Raw genomic sequence first — 24,493 nt, 5'->3', positions numbered from 1 at the left:
TGGTTTTTATTTCAGATTTGTTGTCGTGGTGAGGCTACAGCTATTGTGCTTCCTAGCCACATTTTATTCTGCTGGTCTAATACCTGAGGCAGTTTTTTCTAAACACAAAGCTCAGCTTTGCTTCATTAGAAACTTCCATGGCAAGCTCAAGAAAAAAACATTTGATGACGACAAGGTGGCTGTTTGGATGGTGTTAGCAAAGTGTTATTTTCCAGTTGATATGCTCTCAACTATGCTATCTTGAGGAAAATTCCTTGTTCAGTATCCCAGATCCTTCCATATCGCTGCTATCAAAAACTTGAAGCCATGAGAGCTGAGCAGCTTCCCTAACCCTCTGTTCTTCTGGCTTGCCAGACAGGTTGCAGGCATTTGAAGGCTTCTTGGATCAAGAGAAGAATTACTGCAGGAATAACCCCACCTCTCCTGCACATCTACTAAGCTGGGGCACTTTGCACTTGCTGACACAGAGGAATAATCTTTCCCATCACAACATCAGACAGTAATTGGCTTCTAATAATAGAACAAAGCACAGAGGTTTCCTGCTACTTAGCTTTGCTTTAGCAGGCAGCAGCAAAAAAGTTGGCCAACTGATAAACCAACTGATAAACACTGTGAAAGGGGTAAGAGTTAAAAAACCAACCTAATGCAAACCATAAGGGTATGAGCATCTACACTCTACCAGTGTTGGGCTTTCTGAAATGACAGGATGATGAAGATGCCAAGGAAGAAATATCTCTGAAACTTGGTTATTTTACTCAGAGGTGGTTTTGCAGCATACAAGGACACAGATGCATTTTGAAAAAGCCAGTGAAACTATAAGGATCTGTATGCAAAGAACTTAAGTCCCAGTACACACATTTCTGAGTCAGGACTGAAATTAAAAGATTTTAAAATACCATGCATTTATCAGCTAGTTCAGCACATACTTCAAGACACAAGGAAACTATTAAATCTTTTTTATCCAGAAGAAAGCAGTTTCTGCTCCTGATTTCCCACATTGTTACTTCAACCTGCAACAGTATCCTCTGAGCCTCACTTTTGAGCCTGACTGATGTAGATAACCACCTGATGATATTTCCCTCGCCCTTGTAGACCCCATTTCCAAAGATATCCAGTACTAGTCACATGCATTAAAAAAGAAAAAAAAAAAAAAAGTACCTCCACGAGATGTTCTCTCCAGGCAGCACCAACATCACCAAGAGTTCTCTAGTGAGTTCTTCCAGCTTCAAAATGATACCAAATTTCTTCAAAGAGGAGAAGAACCAGAACAGAGGGAAGATAACTTTCTCATCTGCAGATCTTTCAAGGCCAGGTCAGATGGGGCTTCGAGCAGCCTGGCCTAGGGGATGTTCTTGCCAGTGCAGAGGGGATGGAATGAGATGATCTTTAAGGTTTCTTCCAACCAAAACCATTCTATGATTCTATTGTGATCTTCCTCTCATGACTACCATGTAAAAAATTATCTACATTTTCTTAAAATTCTCTATGGACAGACAAACTCTTTCTTCCCTTACAGCAAGCTTGGAACCTATGGTTAAAAATGAGACCTAAGCTGAAGTCAGTTTCAGCCCAGAGTCAAGATGCTCTGCTGAATGTTGGACACCACTCATGCTGAATGTCTGACACCACCTACCAATCACAGTAGGTTTTATTGCACTCATCCTAACACCATTTATTCTGTAGCCCACAACACTAAAGGCAGCAATAATTTGCATTGATATAAACCCAAGAGCATCCAGTATTGCCATTTGAATGGATCAAGTGACCAGCATGCAGAGGCTTCTATAGAACAAGAAGAGCCATAGTAAACTCAAGATATAGTAAGCCAACATCCAGGTCCTGCTTGCCAGCATCCTGTTATTTGCTTGCAACTAGGTCTCAGCAACAACAAAACCAATATCTCAACATTTTTTTTCCTTTTGTTTGCTGTGCTAGCACTTGCTGGAAGTTAAAACACTATTACCACATTTCTCTTCACCAAAAAGATAAAAAATATCTCTGAGCTTCTGTGAGCTTCCAGTGTCAAAGTAGAAACTCTGAGCACATCAGCCCTAACATTTTGAAATCTTTAGAGGTCTAGGAAAAAAACCTTACCATTAGCATGAAAACAGCTCAAGGACTTTTAATTAAATTCTTTTCTTTGTCCTTCTCTATGGATCCTGCATTATTTTAATACTAGCAAGTCTAGCAAAACATACAATAGATGGATAGAGATGGTGCTAAATTTATCTTGGTCGAGTTTTTACCAGGGTGGAGCTTTTTATTGTCTTATTTTCTTCTCCCTTTTCCTTTCTCATATCTCCACACTTGTTGGGATGCTATCTATAATCACCTGTTACCCTCCGAGCTACAGACCCATATGAGAACAAGGTTTTTTTACTTTCTTTTCTTTGTTTTGTTTTTATTTTTGTTTTGGTTTGGTTTTTTGTGGGGGGTTTTGTTGCTGTTGTTCGTGTTTTTCTCATTCAGGAGCCTCAGATGTCCAACATTACCATTCTCTAATATCTTATGCTGCCAACAACACAACACTGATACCAAGATGCTCTCTGAAAGACAATACAGACCATTCTCTTTAAGGTTTTCTTCACTGGTCTGACATACATATCAAAGACATTTCCAAGATATTTTTGGGGTGCATGTAACTAAACCCCTTCCCATCACTAATTAGTGCTCTTACTCAATGATCCCATTTTTCATGGCACGTAAGGGTTGGGTGACAACTGCCAAGTTAAATATATCTACATACCTTCTAATTTTCTTTTGTGAGATATTAAGACAACATTAAGCTCAAAAATACTACATTTGCCTTGATTTTTTTTCTGGTAAGTTATTCCAGTTCTCTCTTTTATTTATGATACTTGTAATGTGCCATTAACATATTTTTTGTTGTTGTCATAATTTTTTAACATGTTCCACTACCAAACATAATCTTAAAATCTGTGATTTTCAATTCTAGGTTAACTTCAGATTTGTTACACTGAACATTCTTCCATGAGGCAATACCATCTCTCTTCTCCTCTTTACCACTTTTTTAAAAGTCGGATCCGTTGTTTGCAATAGTATAAAATCAAGTTAATAAAACTTTGCTGATCCTTTGCATTGTATTCCTACATTATTTCTAGCAGCTGGGCTTTTCAAAAGAAATTAAAAGTTTCAAAATTCAGTTTCTTTTTTTTTTGTTGGTGGGTTTTTTTTTTGTTTTGTTTTGTTGTGTTTTTGGGGTTTTTTGTTTTTTTTTTTTTTTTTTTGCTTTTCCCCCTTATTTTCAGGCATAATAAACACTCTTTTTTCTAACTCTGTTTAACATCTATCACATACATAAATGCCATACATAAACATTTCTAAACCTAGAGAAAATACTTGTGCAATGACTTTGGTAATTCAAGAACACACATCACAAAGCAGCTTGGATTGGCTTCTCAGATGAAGGTCAGAGCTATCATCTCCTTAAACTTCACTCTGCGAGCCCTGATCAATCTGTCAGAACTCCTGTATGCACCCTTCATGCTGTTCAGAAGCAGAATTTTAAAAAAGAGAGCAGATAATCAATAGTAGTTATGTACTGTAGCAAGGTGAGAAGACACATTCTTTGTGAAGAATGCTTTGGGAAAAAACAGCTAATTATCTCCTATGTAGCCTGACAAGCTACATCAATGTAAAGAACAATTAATAAAACATGGTAGTTCAGAAATATATCTGAAAGAGGAAATTAAACTCTGATGGAGAAACTGCTTTAGGTTTTCTACTTTTTTTATTTTTTTATTTTTTAAATTAATAATGCATTAGCAGTATTCAAGTATTTATCGTACTTGAAGAGCAAGAAATTATTCAAAAGGATTTTAGAGCTTTTTTTCAATTAAACTTTATATCACCATAATAGGCAAACAAAATATTTAATAAATTAGTACATTAACAGCACAGCCCACTGCTTGAGTTAGAATTAACTAGGAAGACAAGTCCAGACTCCTTGCATTCCTTGACAAAAGAGCATCTCAAATTTTACAAGAAATTATTGTAATAGAAAAAAGGAGAAACAGTCCTACTATAATTTGCAGAAAGTTGTAAGAAGAACGGAAGGAAACAATCCCTGCTATCAGGAAAAGATGGCAAAGCACACGCTAAAACAGCTCGCCCAGTGTAGCTTTGACTTTTCAAGTGAAAACTGAAATGCTCTAAGAACTATATCCATAAATCCACATATACACACATCTAGGAAAAATAAAAAAGGATACTACAGCAATATTACTTTTGCTTTTTTGCTTAAATGATTGATGAGGACACTTCTTCAGAGTGAACAGTCATGCTTCAACTCCTGACAGAAAAGCACTATAAAGAAAAATGCTGTGAATTACTTTTTTCTTTTCTGTAAATTCAGGATAATAATGACTTGGCAAACAACATATTCAGAGATTGTGGTATCATGTTCTCTTCTCTGCAGCTCTAGATACAAATGGTACTGTGTGGGAACAAGGGTTATTTGACAACAAATTCCTTGCTTTTCCTTGAGTCACCATTTCTCAGACTAATTGTCAGCAATGTAGATGATGATGCTTACAGCTAAAAGTGACTTTCAGAAATTGCTTTCCCCAGAGGAATTTTTTTTTAAAAAGCTGGACTTATGTGGTTGGAAAGCTGTAGAAGGGAAAAACCGTACCCATTCAATCTGAACTTATCACTCAGTTCTAAATAGGGGAAAAAAAAAATAAATTAACACCAGCTGTGGTAGCACATTCTTCATATCTTACTTTGAGAAGTAGCAGAATCTGAATTAGTGGTTCATCTCATTATAATTAAGGACTTAGTATCAAGTGGACAAATACCCTACTGTTTCAGAAATAATTTTCTAAGAAAATATTTTAGATGGTTGTCTAATTCAGATGACCTCATTTTTCATCTTACTGAGATACAAATAAAAATACCTTGATTATAGCATACGAAACTCTTTAGAAACTAGAGAATTTTTAATGTGAAAAATGGGTCACATTGTAGTCATGTTATTAATTAGAAATACTGTATTTGGGTTAAGTTTCAAGTGTTGCGTGTGTATGTGTAATAGAATTTCTACATTTTCATTCTGTGCATCTCTAAGTTGTTTTTCTTTATGTATAAAGCCATGAAAAAGTTCTAGCTGGGTGTAAATGAGACTTGTACAAATTCACAGCCAATTCCAAACTCCAGGGATGGTACTTGGAAGAGAGATGTTGTTATTTTCATAGAAAACTGAATATACGACCAGGAGATAGGGATAAAAAACAAAGAAAATAAATCTACACCCCAAAAGAGAGGCTCCCTCGTGCCAGTGTCATTGCAGCACTGTATTGTTTGCAAATCAATAAAGATGTGATTTATTGTAAATTGAAACTGACTCCAGTGACTGCAGGGATTAATGATCACAACAAATTGACCCAGCACATGCATTGCCTTCTCTAAATCCCTTATGACCCAAAGTTACATTGCCCAACAAATTGAATTTTTATTTCCTCTGATTTTAAGTTTACATTGGAATTCTAGCTTTAGCAAACATTACAATTAAGAAAATACATTTCTTCATGGCCCTTCCTCAGATGCTGCTGAAATCCCTTTTCTTCTTTCACAACAAACACTGTGGAATTCTCTCACCTTTCATATCTAAATCATAGACCATTAAGACCTATTCTTTTATTCCTTCTTGCATGCCTTGCCTACAGATCATAAACCATTCTATGGTGCTCACAGAAGTATTCTGTTTTTCAGGTCCTTCCTTAATTCAAACTCTGAGACATAAAGAAAATTAAATTTTCAACGTTTTCAAAAGAGCTTTGAGTCACTCCATTTATCACGTTGGGAAGGTATCACCTTTGCATTTCTCTGGGTATCTCAAAACGGCTTCAAAGTATTTGGCACAAAAATTGCCCAGGGAGTCAAGCCTACATCTTGATTTATACAAATCTCATCACCTCCTAGAAATCCTCTGCTATGTGCTGCTCTCTAAGGATTCCAATCAGCCATTTTCTTCATTCCCTTTAATTAAAAAAAAAAATAAATTCTTACTACCATTATCAATGCTTTCCCTTTGTTTTACACTGACCTTCTAATCAAGAAAAATCCTGAAGCTATTTTATTTGGAGAGATTTCCAGATTCCCCTGACACCAGGAGCTGCACTTGTATCTTGACTTGGGGAATCACTGCCTGCCTGGCAAAATGCTTCTCTCTTGCTTGGAATGTCAAAAGTGTGGCACATTTTAATTACAATTTCTAGTCAGACAGGAATTAATATTTAGCAATAGAAAGAATTTGATTGGAACTTGGTAACACTACACTGGTATGAAAAGTCATTGCCATTCATAGCATGAGCTGTCAGCCACTAATCCCACTGTGATACACTTCAGATAGAGACTGTACTGTAAAATAACAAAATTGAGGTAAATTATTTATGTTATCTTAGTAGCAACATTTTTTAATAAATCTCAAGACTGAAAAATTCAATCTGAAGGCAGCAGACACTGGGAGGTTTCACAAAACCTCACTGGAATCTTAGCAGAGCTGGTTCAATAACAACCTACCGACATTACAAGGATCTTTCTGTATGGGTATTTATTTTATTTCTTTTACCAGTCAGAATAAAAATTAGGACTTCTGTTTACCTTTCATTTGGGTTAAACTGGCATTACACTAGCATTTGATGGAATGGAAAAGTTGCTTACAGCTTAGGGCATGAAACTTTAAAATGGGTGAGCTGAAGCCATTATGAGCTTACCTTAAAATTCAGCCCCATACTGTTCATTGGAGACACCTAAACAGATGTTCAAAACCAAAGTCTGCATACATTTCTATATGTAAATTCTGTGTGCTTTTATGAAATTTATCTCTACATTACTGCCTTGATTACTTCTTGCATGACAACCACAAATCACAGATAATCACTTCTCACCTGAAATGCCAAGTTCTGCTGCCCTTTGAGGGTCAAGGTGATCCTGTCTATCCTTACACATTTACTGTGACTTCTTGGTTTTTCTCTGCACCCAAGGTCAGTGCATGACACCCCTATTTGTTGCCATCCATGGGTAGTTCTAAGAGCAATTCTCATCCTGCTCCATATTATTCTGTTGCAATGCAGACTCTCAGTTCTACTCAAAATCACAATCATCGGTTTCTAAATTCTGAAAGCAGGAACAGGAGAGACTTAGAGGAGCTTTTAAATTCCATTCAGCTGAGCTAAGGAAAGAGCTGAAGTTAGGCTGCCTGAAACACTGTTTGCAATATGAATTCCTATAGCTAACACCCTTGCAGAATATGATGCTTTATTAGGACTCACCTTCTTTTCCTTGAATTACTTCTCCCATCCTTTTAGGAGGAAAGTTCTGTGTATTTCAAAAGGGCAGTTTAATGAAAGCTGACACTGACAAGGCATTTTGTATGGCTCTGACACAGAGATGCTTTTGTTCCTTACTCTAAACCAGAAAATGTCAGAGAACTCTAACCAATATGCAAGACATTTTTTCCTCATAGCTGCTGAAGCCTGCAACAAAAAGCATAGAGACATAGAATTCTCCCAAATACCTTAAACTGGGTTCTTTCATTGCATTGATACCAATGCATTCAGCCTGAAAGCAGACAGCTTCTTGGAGTGCTTGAAAAAACCAAATACAGAAGCAATGAGCTTTTATTGCTGCCTTTGCCTGGCCTTCCTCTGGTATTACTTTCTCTCCAGAAATGTTTTGCAGCAACAGACTGGGCTTTGCAGTCAGTGCATGCTGCACACCATGGAAGATGATACCTTGCTAGAGTGGGGAAAAAAAAAAGCCTTTGTCAGAAGCCTACTTTTGATTCTAATGCTTTTAACAAAACAAGCAAATAGTAATGTTTCCATTATAATCCTGTCATGTTCTAATAGGAATAGAGAGATATGGAGTTTATATTCTCAGATCTCAGTTCTATTCCTACACATTACTTGGCTTACCTCTAGTCCTCAATTTATAACTGTATAAAAGAAATATGATATTTCTCTTGGAATTCTTGTTATAGAAGTGTGAAAAATACTACATTCAAGATAAACACCTTGTATTATTATATCTTCATCACAGACTTTGCAGAAAAGCCTTTAGCAAGATTAAGGAAGAAACACATGGATTGGTGATCTAGCACTCCAAATTTCTTACTATTAAATCCTGTCCTAAAGCCTTTCAAACCCACTGAAACACCTTCACTGCAAGTTTGCCCTTGTGAAGTATCCTCATTGTATGTGCAGCACACGTCTACATCTCCATCTACAAACAGTAAGGAGCTGCAGGTAATAAATAACGCAGCAGGATCTGCTCAAACCCCAAAGGGCAACAGCTAAACATCCTACCTCATGTTGGCCTTAAAAATCCTGACAGTTTAGCTGTGAAGCCACCCCTTTGGATAAGGGACTTGGAAGTGAGCAATAAGAGAAAAATAGGCTACTGAATATCTAAAGATTGCACGAAACTGGGAACTCGGAAAAACAGGGAAACACTAAATAACCTTGCACATCCACTGTGCCAGGCACAGAGGAGTAGATTCTGTGATGCATTCCCAGTCAATGAACACAAACATCACCTTTTGCTTCCCACCTACTTCTCTTTCAGTGCCACGGCAAAGATTACTATACAGAGACTTTTAATCTAACACCTACCAAGTTGAGGCAATTAGCAATAGCTAACAGTTAATGATGCTTTCCTTACGAATGGGTGCCAAGAGTTATGAAACTTTGCCTCGTAGATAAATGGTACCTTTCTCAGCCATCTGTCTTACAAATGATCCTGTATGTACAGCTATTATTTCAGTCAGATGCTGGCAGCTCTGTAATTGTTCATGGTCTTAGTGAGGAATAATACCTGTCATGCAGTTTCAGTGCACTTTTAGCAGACCTGCTTTTGGCTGCTCTGAAACGCTGAACACTGGAAAGCAACAGAAAATAACAGGCAAGATAAAACACAAGGGTACTCACATTTCTTTGTAGATAAGTTTTAAACCCCTAAGGAACGTCCTGAAGTAATTTTTCTAGAACTTCCTGCTAAGATTGCAGATGGCTTTCTACCCACCTGTGAGAAAACCCCATGGAAAGTCCCCTACCATTGCTGTCTCCTTCCCTGGGAGCTGCATCATCGGGCTCACTCTGCAGTTATTTCATCTCCTCTTCTGACCTGCTGATGTGCTGACCCAGAAGTCTCCAACCCTTCCTTCATCTCACCCATCCTCACCTCAGAATAAGCCATTGTTATTTTCAGCACAAACAGGGCTTACAACTTTCTTTTTCCTAAAAACAAAACTGGGCTGCTGCTGACTGAGCTAAACTCTCCTGAAAGCTTCGAACGAATGCAGCAAATTATTATTAAAGGTAAAGGCTTTTGGATAGACAGCTAACCACACCTGCAACACTATGGATCTCACAGTTATCATAAATGCTTACATGTTCTGTATTTAAGAAAATTGGTAAAGGTTTTGGAAAGAAGCACTCTCATTAAAATCTTAGTACTTCCCACAAGTAAATGTGCTTTTTGTAGAAATCCTTATTTTGTTATCACAAAGAGGGTCCAAAGAGAGCTTTACTATATCTCTTCTTCTTCTGGAAACAGGAAAAAAAATTCCCAGTCACTGATTTGGCTGCAAACCCCTGATTAATGTTATTTGCAAGTGTTAAAGATTTTCTTTTTTGGTATAGTATAAAATACTATCAAGTTTTCTGGTTTATTTTTGCCACCTTTCTTTTCTGTTTTATCCAGATGAGGACACCTAAGACAGAACAACACTGTCCTCTGCTTTTGTAGCAGCAGTTCAATGCAGGCTTGAACTTCACAGTTCCTCTGCAAATGTTATCCCCATTTTTGCTACCAGGGACCTGTAACATTCCTTAAAACCGCAATTAAAATTTTAAGAATTTATTCTCTATGCTTCTAAAGCCATCCAACTTCCCTGGCTATCAAGGTCACTTTTATACCCTAAATACTTGGCCTTGACAGATGGTCTGCAGTACTACTCTGCCTCTATGCAAAAGTACCTTTACACTCAGTTTAGAGGTGGGTAGGCATTGTGAAAATAAACATTAAATTACCTTTTATGCACGTAATCTTTACTCAACCCCTACCAAAGCCAGTCACCATCACAATCATCTATTAAAATGTTACTACATTTCAGACAGTGAGGTGACAGCAGACAAAAAATAGTAACAACTCAAATGATAATAAAAAAGTAAATACCATGCAGTGCTTCCAGATGATGCAGAAAATAAGCTGAAATTATGAGCTTTGAGGTGAGTGCTGAGGTTTTGGAATAACTGGAAAAAAATAGTGCTTATACAAATTCATGTCATTACCCCACTGCTGGCTGACCACTTCCATGAGGGAGTAATTTTGAAAAAAATTAAAGCAACTTTTAATCTGAGACAGTGCAAACTTTAGGAAGTATTGGATATGCCTACTGAACTGTTCACTGTTTGCAGTGCATATTGTCACTGGTAAGGTGGGCTCACAGCTGAAAGTGGCAGGCATCTCAGTTTGATTTTCACAGTCAAATTTTATACCTTCAGGAGGATGGCAGCAACAATATTCTCAACACAAGATACTTGCATACCTTTTGGTTAGAAATTCTAATATATTGATTCAGGAAAATGTCATGCTTAAACCTCTTGTATGATCCAAAGGTAACAAAGAAAACCCCATCACCCTTATCATAAGTTACACACAGTAGCAGAATAGGCTGACAATTCATGAAAATCATAAAATCAAGAAAAAATACCAACATGCTGAAGTAGATCTAAAAAAACTGCTCAGAAAATGAACCAAATAATTTCTTTCTCTGTTCTTAGGGGATAAATGTACATTACTGACAGAACTGTCAGATTGTTATATGTGAACTACAACAAAATGCTGTTGTAATCCAATTTGCTTCTGATCCACCAGAGACCTCTTTGCTAATGGTTAAGGCATTGGGCATGTATAGCATTCAACATCAGATGAATGACATGCATCCTACCAACATTTACTTAGTAATAAGAGTAATTTAACCAGGTGATAGTAGGTGATAAGGATACTTCTGAGATTAGGATCTTAAGGACCGCATTTAAGCCTGAAAAAAAGAGATGGCAGTAAATTCAGTTCATACTCTTCTGTAAGTAGCCCTCATTCAAATATATATGGGATTGCTACTCTATCTGCAGAGTAATTCTACCTTTATAGTTTTATTCCCACAGGACAATTAAAATTGCTTTTGCTCTAATAAAAGAAATATCAATAATATCAGATAGCCAAGAGAAAACAGTAACAATTTGAGAATAAACATTTTTCAATAAACGGAAAGCAAATTAACATGTAGTTCTTTTTAACCTGCACAGCCCCTAGGTAGGATACTAACTTAAACCTGGGTTAACTTTTGTCTAAAATCTTGGACATAAAACCCTTCAACCGAGTTCCCATTGCTTCTTTTTAAACTACAGCATTTCTTCTAGAGAAAGTTTTCATCATTACAGTAGAAACTAAATTTTATTCAGTTTTTCAAAAGTGGAGTATGTAATTTAAAAATAATTTGTATTTTGAATAGACAGCTTAAATAAACAAAGGACAGTTTTCTTTTCATCACAGTTAAAGTATTTAATGACAAATCAGGGTTTCCAGTAATGACTCAAGAGAGCAGGTCTCACTTTTTTTCCCCCCCAGAATGGCACAAAATAATTTCTAGATCTTCGAGAACTTTCAAGGAATCAGTGACAATAGATACCAGCATTTATTACAATTCTGGCATATCATAGCAAAACCTGCCTACCTTTAAGATCACTTTAAGAGAGCACATTTTTGTTAATATTTCACATAATGCACAACTTTTGCTAGACACAAAAGTAGACTTTTAAGACAGAATTTGCATTACAGTAGTCAAGTCTAACAATACATTATTTTTATTCTTTGCAGAACTTTAAAAAGATAAAGAAACTATTGATGTTACAATTTACAAATACATTCTTTCATATGAAACATTTAACCTGAATTATATTATACCTTATGTACATGGCTATCTAATAATACTAGGTTGTATACACTAAAGCTAAGTTCCAGAAGGAAACTGCAATGCTATAAGATTTACCTTTGGACAGACATTTATACACCTCTGATTTTTTTTCTAAAAACTACCAAATCATGTAGTTTAATGAACAGCAAGAACAGAGTAAACACACAGAAAAAACCACTTTTCCTTCATTTAATAACACCAGGTTACTTAAAATTCCCATAGTAAATGGCTTTTGATGGTTGGATAAAAGTCCTGAGTTATGATACATAACACAATACACTTAAAGGGAAGATATAAACAAACAAACAAAAAAAAATGCTGAAAAACTGCCATTGGGACTGAAGTAATGTTTTAGAACAGTTCAAACTCACAAAAGATCTGGAACTTAGCAGTGCAACTGTGACCTTGTCCTGTCCAGCTGATAATAACGTAAACACCCAAACCCCTATCCCTTTTATCTGAGTTTAGGGTAGTGCTTTTCAGATTTATCTGATCTGGGTTTTCAGACATTTCTTCCAAAATATTGGCAAGCTTAAAAGACCAGCTAGATGGCAGCAGTTCAAAACCTATTCCTTCTTTCTCTCAAGAGAGAGACTGGTGAGGTTAGCAGCAGAATATAGCTAAAAAAAGTGATAGTGGAAACAATAACAGAAGATAAGAGAGGTGGTCAAAAACATACTCCCTGGCTGCTTTATTATGCAGCTATTTCTAAAAAGTAGCCTAGCATTTTGTCTCTAACAGAAGTTTAATTTCTAATGAGGTGCTGTTTTCCTGGTTAATTTGCAGAAATATCCATAGTCATTACCATAGTGTTCAGAAAGCTACTGACATTTCCAGGGCAAGCATTAATTGTAGGTAGCTCCACAAAGTATTCAGAACTCCTGTTGTTAATGAGCCTGTTCTGATATGTGACAGATGTGGCCAAATTCCTCTTCAGTTGATGGTGCTGGAGTAGTAACTGGTAGAACTGATGTGAAAGAGGTTCAAATGATTGTATGCTACTACACAGATGACAAATTTACCCCTTCTCTCAGTTCTCAGTGTGAAATTCAATGAAAAACTTTATACAAAAGTGGTTAAATTAGAGGAAAACATGTAAAGTTTGAGTGCAATCAAGTAACTCAATGGTGTCCTTAGTAAAAATGAGAATGTTTTCCTCAAGCCAAACATCTTTTCACAAAATAGGTATTTCCAAGAGATTTTCAGTTACTTCAGCTTGCAGTAACTAAAACATTCTCAATTACTACAGATGCTTTCGTCTCTCTTACAAGCACTGTTCTGAAGATTTTAGACTGTTCAAAGAGTCATTAATAATGCAAAATCTTATTTTACATAGAAAATGAAAACTACAGTACATTCATATAATGCCAGCTTTCTGGCTCTCTAGTAAGATGAGGACAAAAATGAAGAGCAGGCATCGTCAGAAGATCAATGCTGAAACTTCTGCTAGGATTCCTGTTTCTAGCCTGCCAATTTAAATGTAAAAAAAAAAAGAAAAAAATGCAGCATCTTTTTTCTTTTTCTTTTTCTTTCTTTTTTTCTTTTTCTTCACTCTAGAACATCTAGAACATCTTAAAAAAATTTTAAGGAGTTGTGAAGGAAGAGTAACCCAGCCATTTTTGTAAGAGAAGACAGTGCCTATATGGTGTAAAAGGAATATAGAACGAAGCAGGGAGTCACCTTTCCAGTGATAATATATGTTGAAAAATGAGACCCAAACCAGAATTTATGATTCTAGTGCACCAAGACATGCTTTTTGAAAGCCTATATTTTAAAAATCAGATGACTAGCTAACACAAAAGTCATTCTAACCAGATGAATTTCTGAAGCGTACCCAAAAAATCTTACTGTAGAATTGATGAAAGCCAGATGACTTGGAAAATAGTGCCTTCACATTTTCCCAGGCTTTTGAATTCTCATTTACATAGGCCTTTGGCCACAGTATGACAGGTAAAAAGAAAATGAAATGTTATTTTATATCAGATTGCCAAATTCTAGATTGATTTTGAGGCACAGCTATGTTTGTATCGATGTTGAATGTGGTTTTTTTCTCAATTTGAAACCTCAAGCATACATTCTGTAGGTTTCATTATACTATTCAAATAACCAATCCAGAAACAATAACAGGAATATTCAAAATGCAGCACTGGGAACAGATTCCCCTACGAAATGGAGATATGCACTTCTGAATGCTGGAATGGCACATGCAAAACTTCCTACACTGGTTACGAGAAACCGGTTTTGCTGTTTCCCAGGACAAAGCAGTCTGCTCACCACTAGAGTTACAACCCCAGGGGTTTAATTCACATTCTGCTGATGCTACATAAAATGAAGATAAGTATAAGCCTTCTTTGGATTTTATTTCCACAAACGTCCACAACCAGTTAAATAATTTTCTGTACAACCGGGGAATAATATTACTATCTTAATCCTGATCAGCTTGTCATTTGGTCCAGTTCCCCTGTTTCCTTTCACTCCTGTAACAACTGAAATACAGGTAGAAAGTACTGCAGGACTGTGTAGCAATATTACAAAAGAGGAACAGAATTAAGTCAAAAACGTAGAAATGCAACACTTTTTTCCTGCACAGAAACTGAAAGAATGCATCTCCACTGTACTGGAAGAAAAAAAGCACACAGAAGTCTGGATCTCCTGTAAAAGCTGTTGAACGTAGCCTGTTCAGTTTCTCTCGAGAAGATTTCAGCTTTGGGCAGTATTTCAGCACTTGTGCTTCATGGCAAGCTGAAAAAGAAAGGAAAAAAAATATAGGGAGAACACATGTAATGATAGCTAAAATCAAGGCTAGCGTGGATCAGAGGAGTTTGTAAACTGAATTCTCCAAAAGATTCCTGAAATCCACAACTTCTTGGCACACACACAAGCGCTCACACAAGTTGTTCCTTTTATTGGGACAGAAAAGCAAAGTCTCCCTTTGCTCTGCTGAGGAAGCAAGATTTTTCTGCTTTCATAGCTGTGTTTTCCAATGTTCCATTATTTTGTTATCTGTGAGAAGGGCTGGTGCAAGATGCTAGAAAAACAGACTTCAAAGAATAGCCATTTAGTGCTAATGATTTGGATTGTTAAACATGATCAGAAATTCGAGACAACTAATTTCAAACGCCTGCTCAGCAGCTCTGCCACCACATAATAGTGAAAAATTAAAGACTGATTGCCTTTCTACCTCTGTGATTACTGATTATTTCCATTTCAAATAATTCAAAAACAGATTTAAAACTGAGAGTAAGAGGGAGAAGAAAAAGCTAAAGTGACTTAAATGCTGTACAAAATAAGTGTAGACATACTGACTGGCAAACCAAGCAGAGAACTCAGCTACAGATACCAATAAGAAATTGGTCTCTGTAGATACGTATGCTAACAAAGCTCAGAGGAGTGAACTTACTAGGAAGTTTCCTAGGAACCAGACCTGGTAGGGCCAGTTAAAATTTCCTCATTTCCTACCAATGAAATGTTGACTGAGAAGTGACTCAAATTTAATTGACACAATACTTTGATACTCAAGAGCCTAGTCATAAACATAACCATTTTAAAAAATTCCTGATTTGTAGAGATATACTTGAAAGGCATTTCAGGATGGAAAAGCTCCAGCCAACACTTTTCTTTGTCCCTTTGAACAACAAGATTCTTTTCAGAAAAATGTATCTTTAGCAGTGAACTCTTAGCAGTAAGTTTTTATTATTCAGAATCCGTAAGACTGAGCTGCTGTGCAGTCACCATCAAGGGGATGGAATTTTTTACAGGCAAACAAAGGTGAAGAAGACCCATACAGACACTATGCTTTCATTTAACAAACTCAGAAAGCCAAACCAGAACTACTCTGTGAGTGCTACTTGTTTATACCAGAGTTCTCCAGCTGCATAACAGCTTCCAACTCCTTTTGTTTGTTGCCCAAGGAATGTCTAGAAATACAAATTAAGCTGCAAAAGAAAACTGTATCCAGTCATTATATTACAGTGTGAAATTAATTATGGGCTGACAATAATTCAAGTACTTTTACTGTATTACTTAAGCCAACCAAAACGGGAACTCTGCTTTGCTGCACAAAGTGTTCACAAACACTAATAAATTAAAATTGTTGCCTTTCTTTTCCCTGTCACTGTAACAGAAAGCTATAGTTTTACTATGTTTTGCTACACGTTTTCTTCTCTGTGCAAACATCTGAGTAGCAGCTCAAGCTCATGAAGGAGAGTAACCCACAGAACTGGACTGGTAGGAAGGCTTCATAGATCTCAGCCCCATCACACAGTCCTGACTGGGAATTTAAAACAATTAATTAAAATAATTGCACTGTGGATGTTCGTAGCTTTTTCACTACTCCTGCTGTATTCCCCTCCAATCCTTGTTTTTAATTATTACAAAAGTAATTTGTAAACTTTTATTTCCAAATGCAGTACAGCACGGGCTACTAAAGAAAGTATTTTTATTACAAGACTGCATCCTTTGATCTTGAGATTTTTAAAATAAGATTTTCCTAATAGAACCTGTTTTAAAAAAAAAAAAAAAAAAAAGATTTATTTCTGTTCACAGCATGTCTTCGTTTGTGGAACTGTTGTTCTGCACATGTGGAAAATCAAAGTGCAACACACACTACTGAAACCTGTTCAAATCTTAATCAAGATTCATAGCAGCCCAACTATCAGAGGCATTTTTCATTTTTGAACTCCCTACTAGGCAACACTCCATGCTTTATTCTAAAGCAGCAAACCTTTGCACTCTATCATAGGAGCAGTGGTAGCTGCTTTTTAAGATTGATTTTCTAAGTTGGCATAGTTATGACCACTGGGGGAGTTAGGGGAGGAAGGTGGTGGTGGTAGATGGAAGACTCCAAGAGCAGGTTCATACCATACTCAGACCATTAAGCTGAACCATGTTAACCTAAATGGTCCACAAAAAAAGGTTTATCTCAGTAAATATTAAAATAAATTCTATAGTGATGTTTTAAAAACTATGTAAGACAGGGGCTTGTATAAAACTCCAAGATACAATCTAGGATTTCTAGTATTAATGCAGCAGCTAGGAATTTTTGGCATAAGCATGATAAAGCCCAACACATATGTGAAGCAGCAGAAGTATCAAACTTGCATGCTAAACTTGTTGCTCACGTTCAGAAAACTTTTATCTTGTTTTTTTGAAAAGCACTCTGCCTGCTGTGCATGTGTTACACAGACACCAAATCGAATGCTGTGGTTGCCTGGAATTTGTGTCACAGAGATCAAAGCTCAGCACCATTATCCACATGCAGAAGCAAGAGGCATCGTACTATCAGTGCCTTCTGCCAAGAATAAGGAAAGTGCATACATTCCTGAGACAGAAAAATGCCTCAAATCCTCATAAATAACACTTCCAAACATAAAAAGATTTGTTTTCAAAAACAGGCAGTCACAGATCCATCACTTCTTATCAAAGGTTATTAACTACGTTTTCATTATATGCTGCACAAAGCATGAGGAATAGTTCCAAACAGTAGTGGGAAAATGGATTTGAAGTATGCTTCAGGAAGGTGAAGATAGGTACTGAAGATAGGTACTTTCAATTCAAGTGGAAACGCAGCAAACCTCAGACCTATGCACAGAAGTTATTAGCCAGAAATATGCAAAGTGCACAACAGTGTAAAGGAAAACACCAAGCAGTTTGTAAACGTTGACTGTGATTCTTTCTAGAGCCTCCTCCTCCCAAAATAAAGGAATGTGTGAATTTAACCTCCCGAGACCTTTTATCCTGCCAAAATCTTACCTTGTGTGCAGTTTCTGCAAACTGCTGAGCACTATTTTTCAGGTCCTCTGTCTTTTCTTCTGCTCGCCCCAGCCTCTCGCCACGCTCGTTCAAAGCCTGACTTGCCTTCTGTACTGCACTTGTCACACTGTCTGCTGCTGAATGGAGTATGCTGTTTCCTGCAGTATCAAAAGGACCCATTAGAATATTTACATAATGCTGCGTATTAAATATATTAAAAATTATGTTTAGTTGCAATGAAAATACATCTAGAGCTGATGTGTGATCTGCCAGTCTGCCACCCAGTTGCATTTTGCATAGTGGGATGAATGACTGTGTTCTCACTCAGACCCTGTTATTAGCAATTTATAAACAAGTACCATATGGCAACACAATACACCTGGGGAATATAAGGAAGCAGTGAATATAGCTATGTATTATTTTAAGTCTTATGCTCATACATTATTTCAAGAAGCTGTTCTTCTAAACCAATAAAACTGTTCACAAGTGCTCATAGCTTCTTCACAACACTCATATTAATATAGACTAACTTTATTTGAAGTTACACTATTTCCCTAAAGAATAAATGATGGACATGTATGAATCACCCTTGTTTTTTGCCATGTAACAATGAGAATAATAACATTTCACTACAAGTCCATCTCAAACACTGTTGCTAGTTATTTATGCTGCTCTATTTACCTTTGATGTACACAGATTAGCAGCCATGTTTCATGTGACAAAATACTTTATTTAAACCTTAGAATTTCAAATCCCATCCAGCCTCAATGTCTTCTAAGCCTTTATATTTACCATTGAAATTAAATTATCAGTTTCCCTGTTTCTTCTCTGGTACACAATTTAGTAATTTCTTCAAGTTTTCAACAGCAGTGCATTTGTCCTCTGCATTTATCCCTTTTAAATGCTCACTCCTTTTTATACTGCTTCTCACCAGGAGGGATTATCCTCATTCTGGAATGAACTGCTGATGAATGTTTATAATATGAACCATAGTACAAACTGAAAACTCCAGAGAAAACTACAAGTTATCAGTATAAACTGGTATGTATTAAAATACATGTATTCTTCACTCTTTTCAGCAAAAGGACAACTAAAAATCAGCTTTTCACAATACAGTAGTCTCTGTGATTTTGAACTTGTATTTTCCACAAGCTTTAAAATGATCTACTTGAAAGGGAATTTGCCATGTAGGAACCTGTCATCTTGACATATACAAAGGCACTATGAGAGCCACAAAGCCAATACAGATTAACCACCAGACACAATGTTGCTGCCAGTTTTCTAAACTGGCCCCAAATACTGTAAACACGTGGTACCTTTTTTCACAGCATTAAAATCAAACATGTAACACTTTCAGATGACTTACACTGGTAAATGCACAAGACTATTTCAACACCCGAAGCTGAAATGAGCACTGCAGCAAATCTGCCGTTAAAACAAAGTTTGCTGTTCTTTCAGACAAAGAAAGACAAATGAAAAAACCCCAAGCCTGCAATTTTCTATAATCTGAAAAGTCTGTCTACTTCAAAAAATAAAACACAAACATTTGAAAGGTTATTTTGCTATTAGTTTCATAAGGAAAAAGAAGAACAAAAAACCTATTCACACTGAATTTTAAAAAAAATTGCTTCTTTCCTTAGAAACAGCAAACAAACAATGAAGAGTGAAACTGAATGTTGCTCCAAGTAGCCTGTGGAAGAACAGCAGGAGCTGCACATGCAGGAACTCATTCTTGAGTCAAAAAATTGCCTTAAAATCTGATTAAACGAGTGTTAAACTGTGGAGGTGGGGAAGGGTCCCAGGTACATACACACAGTGACTCACATATGATGAGTCAGTATGAGAAATCCCAAGAAAAGAGCACCCTGGCCTACTGTTTCCCTATATTGTTACAGTTTTCACCTCAGTAATTAAAGATAATGGATGTACAGAGTGTGGTACAGGTACAGGCTCGGTTGTTGGTTTGGGTTTTTTTTTTTTTTTTCATCTTATATTTTTATACTGTGGTATATACATTAGAAAATATGTGCATTTAGAAAAGGAAAATAACAAGTGACATTAACTTTGAGAAGACAAGTATCTGAGAATACTGAGAGCTGGAATTTGCAGTCAGAACTGAAACTTTGTCTTTCAAGGGATTTCTCTTCAGACACTGAGGAGTCTGATAATAAAACTGAAGAACTTTAATTATTGTATACTTTCTTAGTCAAAGATTTTCAGTCAATTGTTATTTTGTTCATGTTTTTCTTGTCTAAAGACTTTTTTTGGCTTCTTTTCAGGTGACTCTTCCAAGAAACACACGTACTGGGCAACACCACACTGGAAATTGTTTCCCTTTTTTGGTGGTACGATCTAAAGGCTTTAACTTTTTGTATAAATCAGTGACAGTTTTCTAGGATGAGAATTTTAAATGTTTTAAACACTGGATTAGCTCTGCTGTTGCTTTACAAGTTCACAAAGCTTTTGCTGAATTCAAGAGAAAGAGGACATGTGAAGAGCTTTATAAAACTAAGCATCTCCTAAGGTCCTAAAATGTGCTGAGGAGTAGAAGTTAACATATTGCTAAGTTCTGTCAATGTCAACAAGAAACTGCAGAACAAAAATATACTCCATTTTCTATATTACTGAAAATATCAGGATTTGTGTGCAAAGATTGATATCTACTTCTCCACTTGTTTTCAGCAGAGAATGAACATGCAAGTTTGGTACAATTACCAAATTTTTTCTCTCTAAATAGCACAATATTGTGTTCTGTCTTGGTAAGACCTCCTGCATTTTACTGTGGGCACTAACTTGCAGAAGCTGTAATTCTGAGACTTTTTTTGAGAATTACTTTTGGATAATCTTTCCAGTGGAATGTCAGTCAATCAATACAAAAACCCCACTGTAGTCTATGAGCAATACAGAAACCCATGTATCAGTAGTCTACTGAATTTCATCAGTGTATTTCTAGATGATGTGTAGGTGGTTGCTGGTATGACTGACTATGCCTTGTCCTTATATTAGTATCACAGCAAGAATAGCAACACTGGTGCTGGATGCATTGGAGAATCAATTCTCAAGAACAAATCACCTACAACCTGCAAAATTTTTAAGCTGTTCTTCATGAGGTAACTACTGCAATTTAAGAGCTCCTGAGAAGCTTGTTCCATGACTGAACAAAAAAACTGCCTGAACTGTACCCTCTTAGGCAAAACCTTATGGCAGCTGTACTGAGCCACTGCAGAAAAACCTAAAGAAATGAGACAACCAACATCTCTTTCCTAGAATCTGGAGACTTTCCCATTTGTGTGAGACAACTACTGTTAACCATCTTTTTATTTAATTTTGGGATTTTTTCCTCTATGAAGAGTCTCAGGAATTTCAGAACTTCTTGTTAAGAGACACAAGCACTTCAATCAAAGACTTGTTACAGCTTTTCACATACATCTGCTCAGGAAAGCAATTTTCTAGCACTTGCAAGATAAAAATTAACAAACTATGAGGATGAGTCAGCTAATGCTCAGAGTTGTTCTTAGTAGGAAAGAATTTCTATTGTTTCCAAAATGCTCAACTCCAAGTGCTTGTGATCTCAAATTTTGCATGGCCTCAGCCTCCACTGTGAGCAGAAAGAGTCAGATGCTTTTGTTGTTGCTTTTTCTAAGGTAGGTGGAGATTCTCCCATTTTTGGAGCATGTATCTTTCTATAGCACTGCAGAATAAATCGCAGCACCTGAGACTATGGACTCTTCTGTTTCAAATTTATTTTAATTTTTTTTATTTTCAAAGGAAAATAAAAAGTTTATATATTTTGTCATTTCAATAAACAGGTGTTTCTGAAGTCTCTATTAGAGGAAAAGCACACAGCTTTTCACCGTCTGCCAGTACTTGTAATTTCACTGTGAAAGTGGAGCAAACACTGCCAGGAAAACATGTATGTATAATGATTTTAATGTAAAGTATCAGATCTACATTAATTTCTTCTATCCACAAAAAAAGTATGTTTAGGGTAACTTCAGTCTGAAGCCAAACATATCAAGTTTAATTCATTGGGCTTCTTCAGTTTAATTTTGCTGCACGTAAAAGCACAGAAACATATTGCTAATTTATTTTCAGTTACTCAAAGAAATGGCTTAACAAGGTTGCTCCTAATGCAGATTTTTCTCCTATAACACTTTTTGTCCTACTATTTGAAGTTGCCTATGCAGAGTAAAGGAGCACATAGATTTCCAAACACAACGAAAGCTACACAACAGTTTGGTAATCCCATTTGTTAAGCCAATTATACATCTTATTTTTAATTTGCTGTAGTGAAATGGAAATAACTGGGATTCAACTCCCCTCTCCCCTTAGAAAACTCAGTTAGTTACCTGTATAATTATATATAAAGTCACTGGGGCCCAAAGGTGCAGAAACACCAGAAGGGGGTGGGTCTTGGATGAATGCTTTAGCCTAGCAATACTTGGAGCATTACTTGCTTACGGCCATAAAAAATAAAGAAATAACACTTTGCAAGAATCACCACAGCTCTTCTCAGACTACTTTTTAATTTTTTTTGTTCTTATGATCACCAGCTATATTAGAGGGTCCTGCAGCCCATGAAGTCAGGCAACATTGCTTTAGGCCTTTTATCATGGGCAAGAGAAAAGTACATCCTTAACCCACCATACCCAGTACCTGAACGATAGAGATTCTATCATCAATCAGCATCAGATCTGGTCTATCTGTTGAAGAAACCAGTGGGTCTCTAGAGATACCATTACTTAGCTTGCATGATTTGTTTTATCACACATTCATAAGAGGTTAATCACATTCCCTATTAGCCATGTTAAATGAATTTCTATTCAGTGCAGGGATTTATCTGTACATTAGTGATAAGACCCTACAGTGACTGATTTTTAAAGGCAAGCATTCAGTTTTTAATTATATGTGCATTAATACAGCACTTAGTAACTACTTTCTTCTGAGAAGGAAAGCAATGCAATTAGCTATGATAATTAAGAATTTCTGTCTGTCACATGAAAACTTTTTTTTTTTAATTTCAAGAAAACAGATATTTATGGTTCCCACTGACCTGCGTAAAACTGGTCTTGTAACAGTGAATAAACATTAAAACCATAATGATAATCAGTTCAAGTTCATTAACAAGACCCCCTCTATCACAATGTAATTATTCTCTCTGCTCGTACATACACTGTTTACACTCAGATGCACTGCTGCCCTAAAAGTCCAACAGAAATTTGGAAACATTCATTAAGAATACATAGAATGGCTCCTTTGTCCTTCACTAATTTGTATTTTGCTAACTGGCTGTGCAGTCATAACAAAAGCACTGAATAATTAAAATACCAATACAAAACTAGAGGACTCTAGGGAGAAGAGAAAGGTGCTGAACAATAGCGAGTGAACGTATCCTGGTGAAAGAAGGAAGCATCACAGATGCATTTTGTAAGTGGGAAAGTGGACAGAAAAGACTATAGAGTATGGAATTATTTGTCTTCACAATTTACTTCAAGACACTTACTGGAAAAATAGTTTAGATTGACTAAAGCCAAACATATATAAAAATAAAAGAGGGAGAGATGAATATAAATTCTAGGTTTCCTGACAAAAATAGTTAAAGAAACCTTAAGACTGTGTCTGTAATTATAGCTAGAAATTAATATTTATTTTACCTCATCCCTCAGAAATGGAGGGGTAAAAGACAGAATATAGCTTCAAACGGGAATTTTGAAAAGAAATACTTTTCAATTTAAATCTAAAATTAATTATGATCCTTTTGACTTCATATAACAGACCAGCTTTCAATTCTTTGCTTAGCTATAGCAGTTTTCTTACCCCTCTTCCTATAAACGTTTATCATTAGACTCAATATACATACACTTTTTTAATATTTTAATCAAAAACACTGCTGCCTGTCCAGGCTTCAAATCTCTTACCAGCAAGCTACCTAAGCATAGAAAAAAATACTCAAGATAAACAGTAATTTCAGGTCAAGTATTTCTGTGACTTGAAGACACAATACACATTTTTAAGCTAGCTTAAAAAATACAATTAAATTATTTTTTTATCTTAAAGAACTACAGTTTATTTCTTAGGTCTCTCTTAGGATTTCATCCTGTTATCCAGGCTGTTAAATAGTAGGGACCTTTGTTCTGACTTGAAAGGAATGTCAATAATAAATTGCTATTCTTGTTGCATGTTGTATTAGTTGTCATAAATTTTCAAATTCCAGGCTTGATAAAAACCCTCAAAGTAGAAGTTGATTAAGGTGTTTTGCTTTTCTTTTTTTTTTTTTTCTTTCCTTTTTTTTTTTTTTTTGAATTGTCGATCCTTTTTTTTATACACCTCCATCTTGGTTTTCATAATAGGTTTTAAAAAACACTTACCCATAACTACTACAAAGATTAATCAAGAGTATTTCCTTGATGATAAATTTATTCACCATTGCATTAAAAAGTTTTAATAAACTGGAGAAAAAAAAATTAAAAAACTTTCTGCCCTTTTGTGTCTTTTTGTTAGTGAAAGGCTTCTATTTTAGCATTCTTTCTGGGAGGTTATCTCTCTGGCAGAGATGATGTTTGTTATGCTAATCCTGAAGGTTCTGTGTGCTCAAGCAGCAGGAAATTGAGGGGAAAGTAATCCTCTAGTGTGGGCTGCAGTGTGGGAATCTGTACTCCTTCCAGCTAAATATCTCCACCACCAGGGCTGCTGAACAGCTTGAGAGCAATGAGGCTCTGCAGTCTGCAGCTCAGGAACACC

At 36.2% G+C, this 24,493-nt stretch overlaps 1 protein-coding gene across 2 annotated transcripts in view; it reads right to left on the bottom strand.

Annotated features, from left to right (window-relative positions):
* Positions 1-11,563: 11,563 nt before the first annotated feature.
* The window catches only part of STXBP6 (syntaxin binding protein 6), a 102,873-nt gene continuing 89,943 nt past the window's right edge, over positions 11,564-24,493 (bottom strand). For both annotated transcript variants that reach the window (XR_011725985.1, XM_071744307.1), the window contains 2 exons: positions 17,753-17,910; positions 11,564-14,743 (listed from right to left, as the gene is read on the bottom strand). Coding sequence is in view for 1 of the 2 variants with exons in the window: in XM_071744307.1 (XP_071600408.1) it covers positions 14,720-14,743; positions 17,753-17,910 (182 nt within the window). In the remaining variant the exon portion in view is untranslated. The remainder of the gene's footprint in view (positions 14,744-17,752; positions 17,911-24,493) is intronic.

This window comes from Heliangelus exortis, chromosome 5 (assembly GCF_036169615.1).
Source record: "Heliangelus exortis chromosome 5, bHelExo1.hap1, whole genome shotgun sequence".
Classification (NCBI taxonomy): domain Eukaryota; kingdom Metazoa; phylum Chordata; class Aves; order Apodiformes; family Trochilidae; genus Heliangelus; species Heliangelus exortis.
The sequence above is the reverse complement of the archived record's forward strand: the minus strand, read 5'-3'. Positions and strand labels throughout refer to the sequence as shown.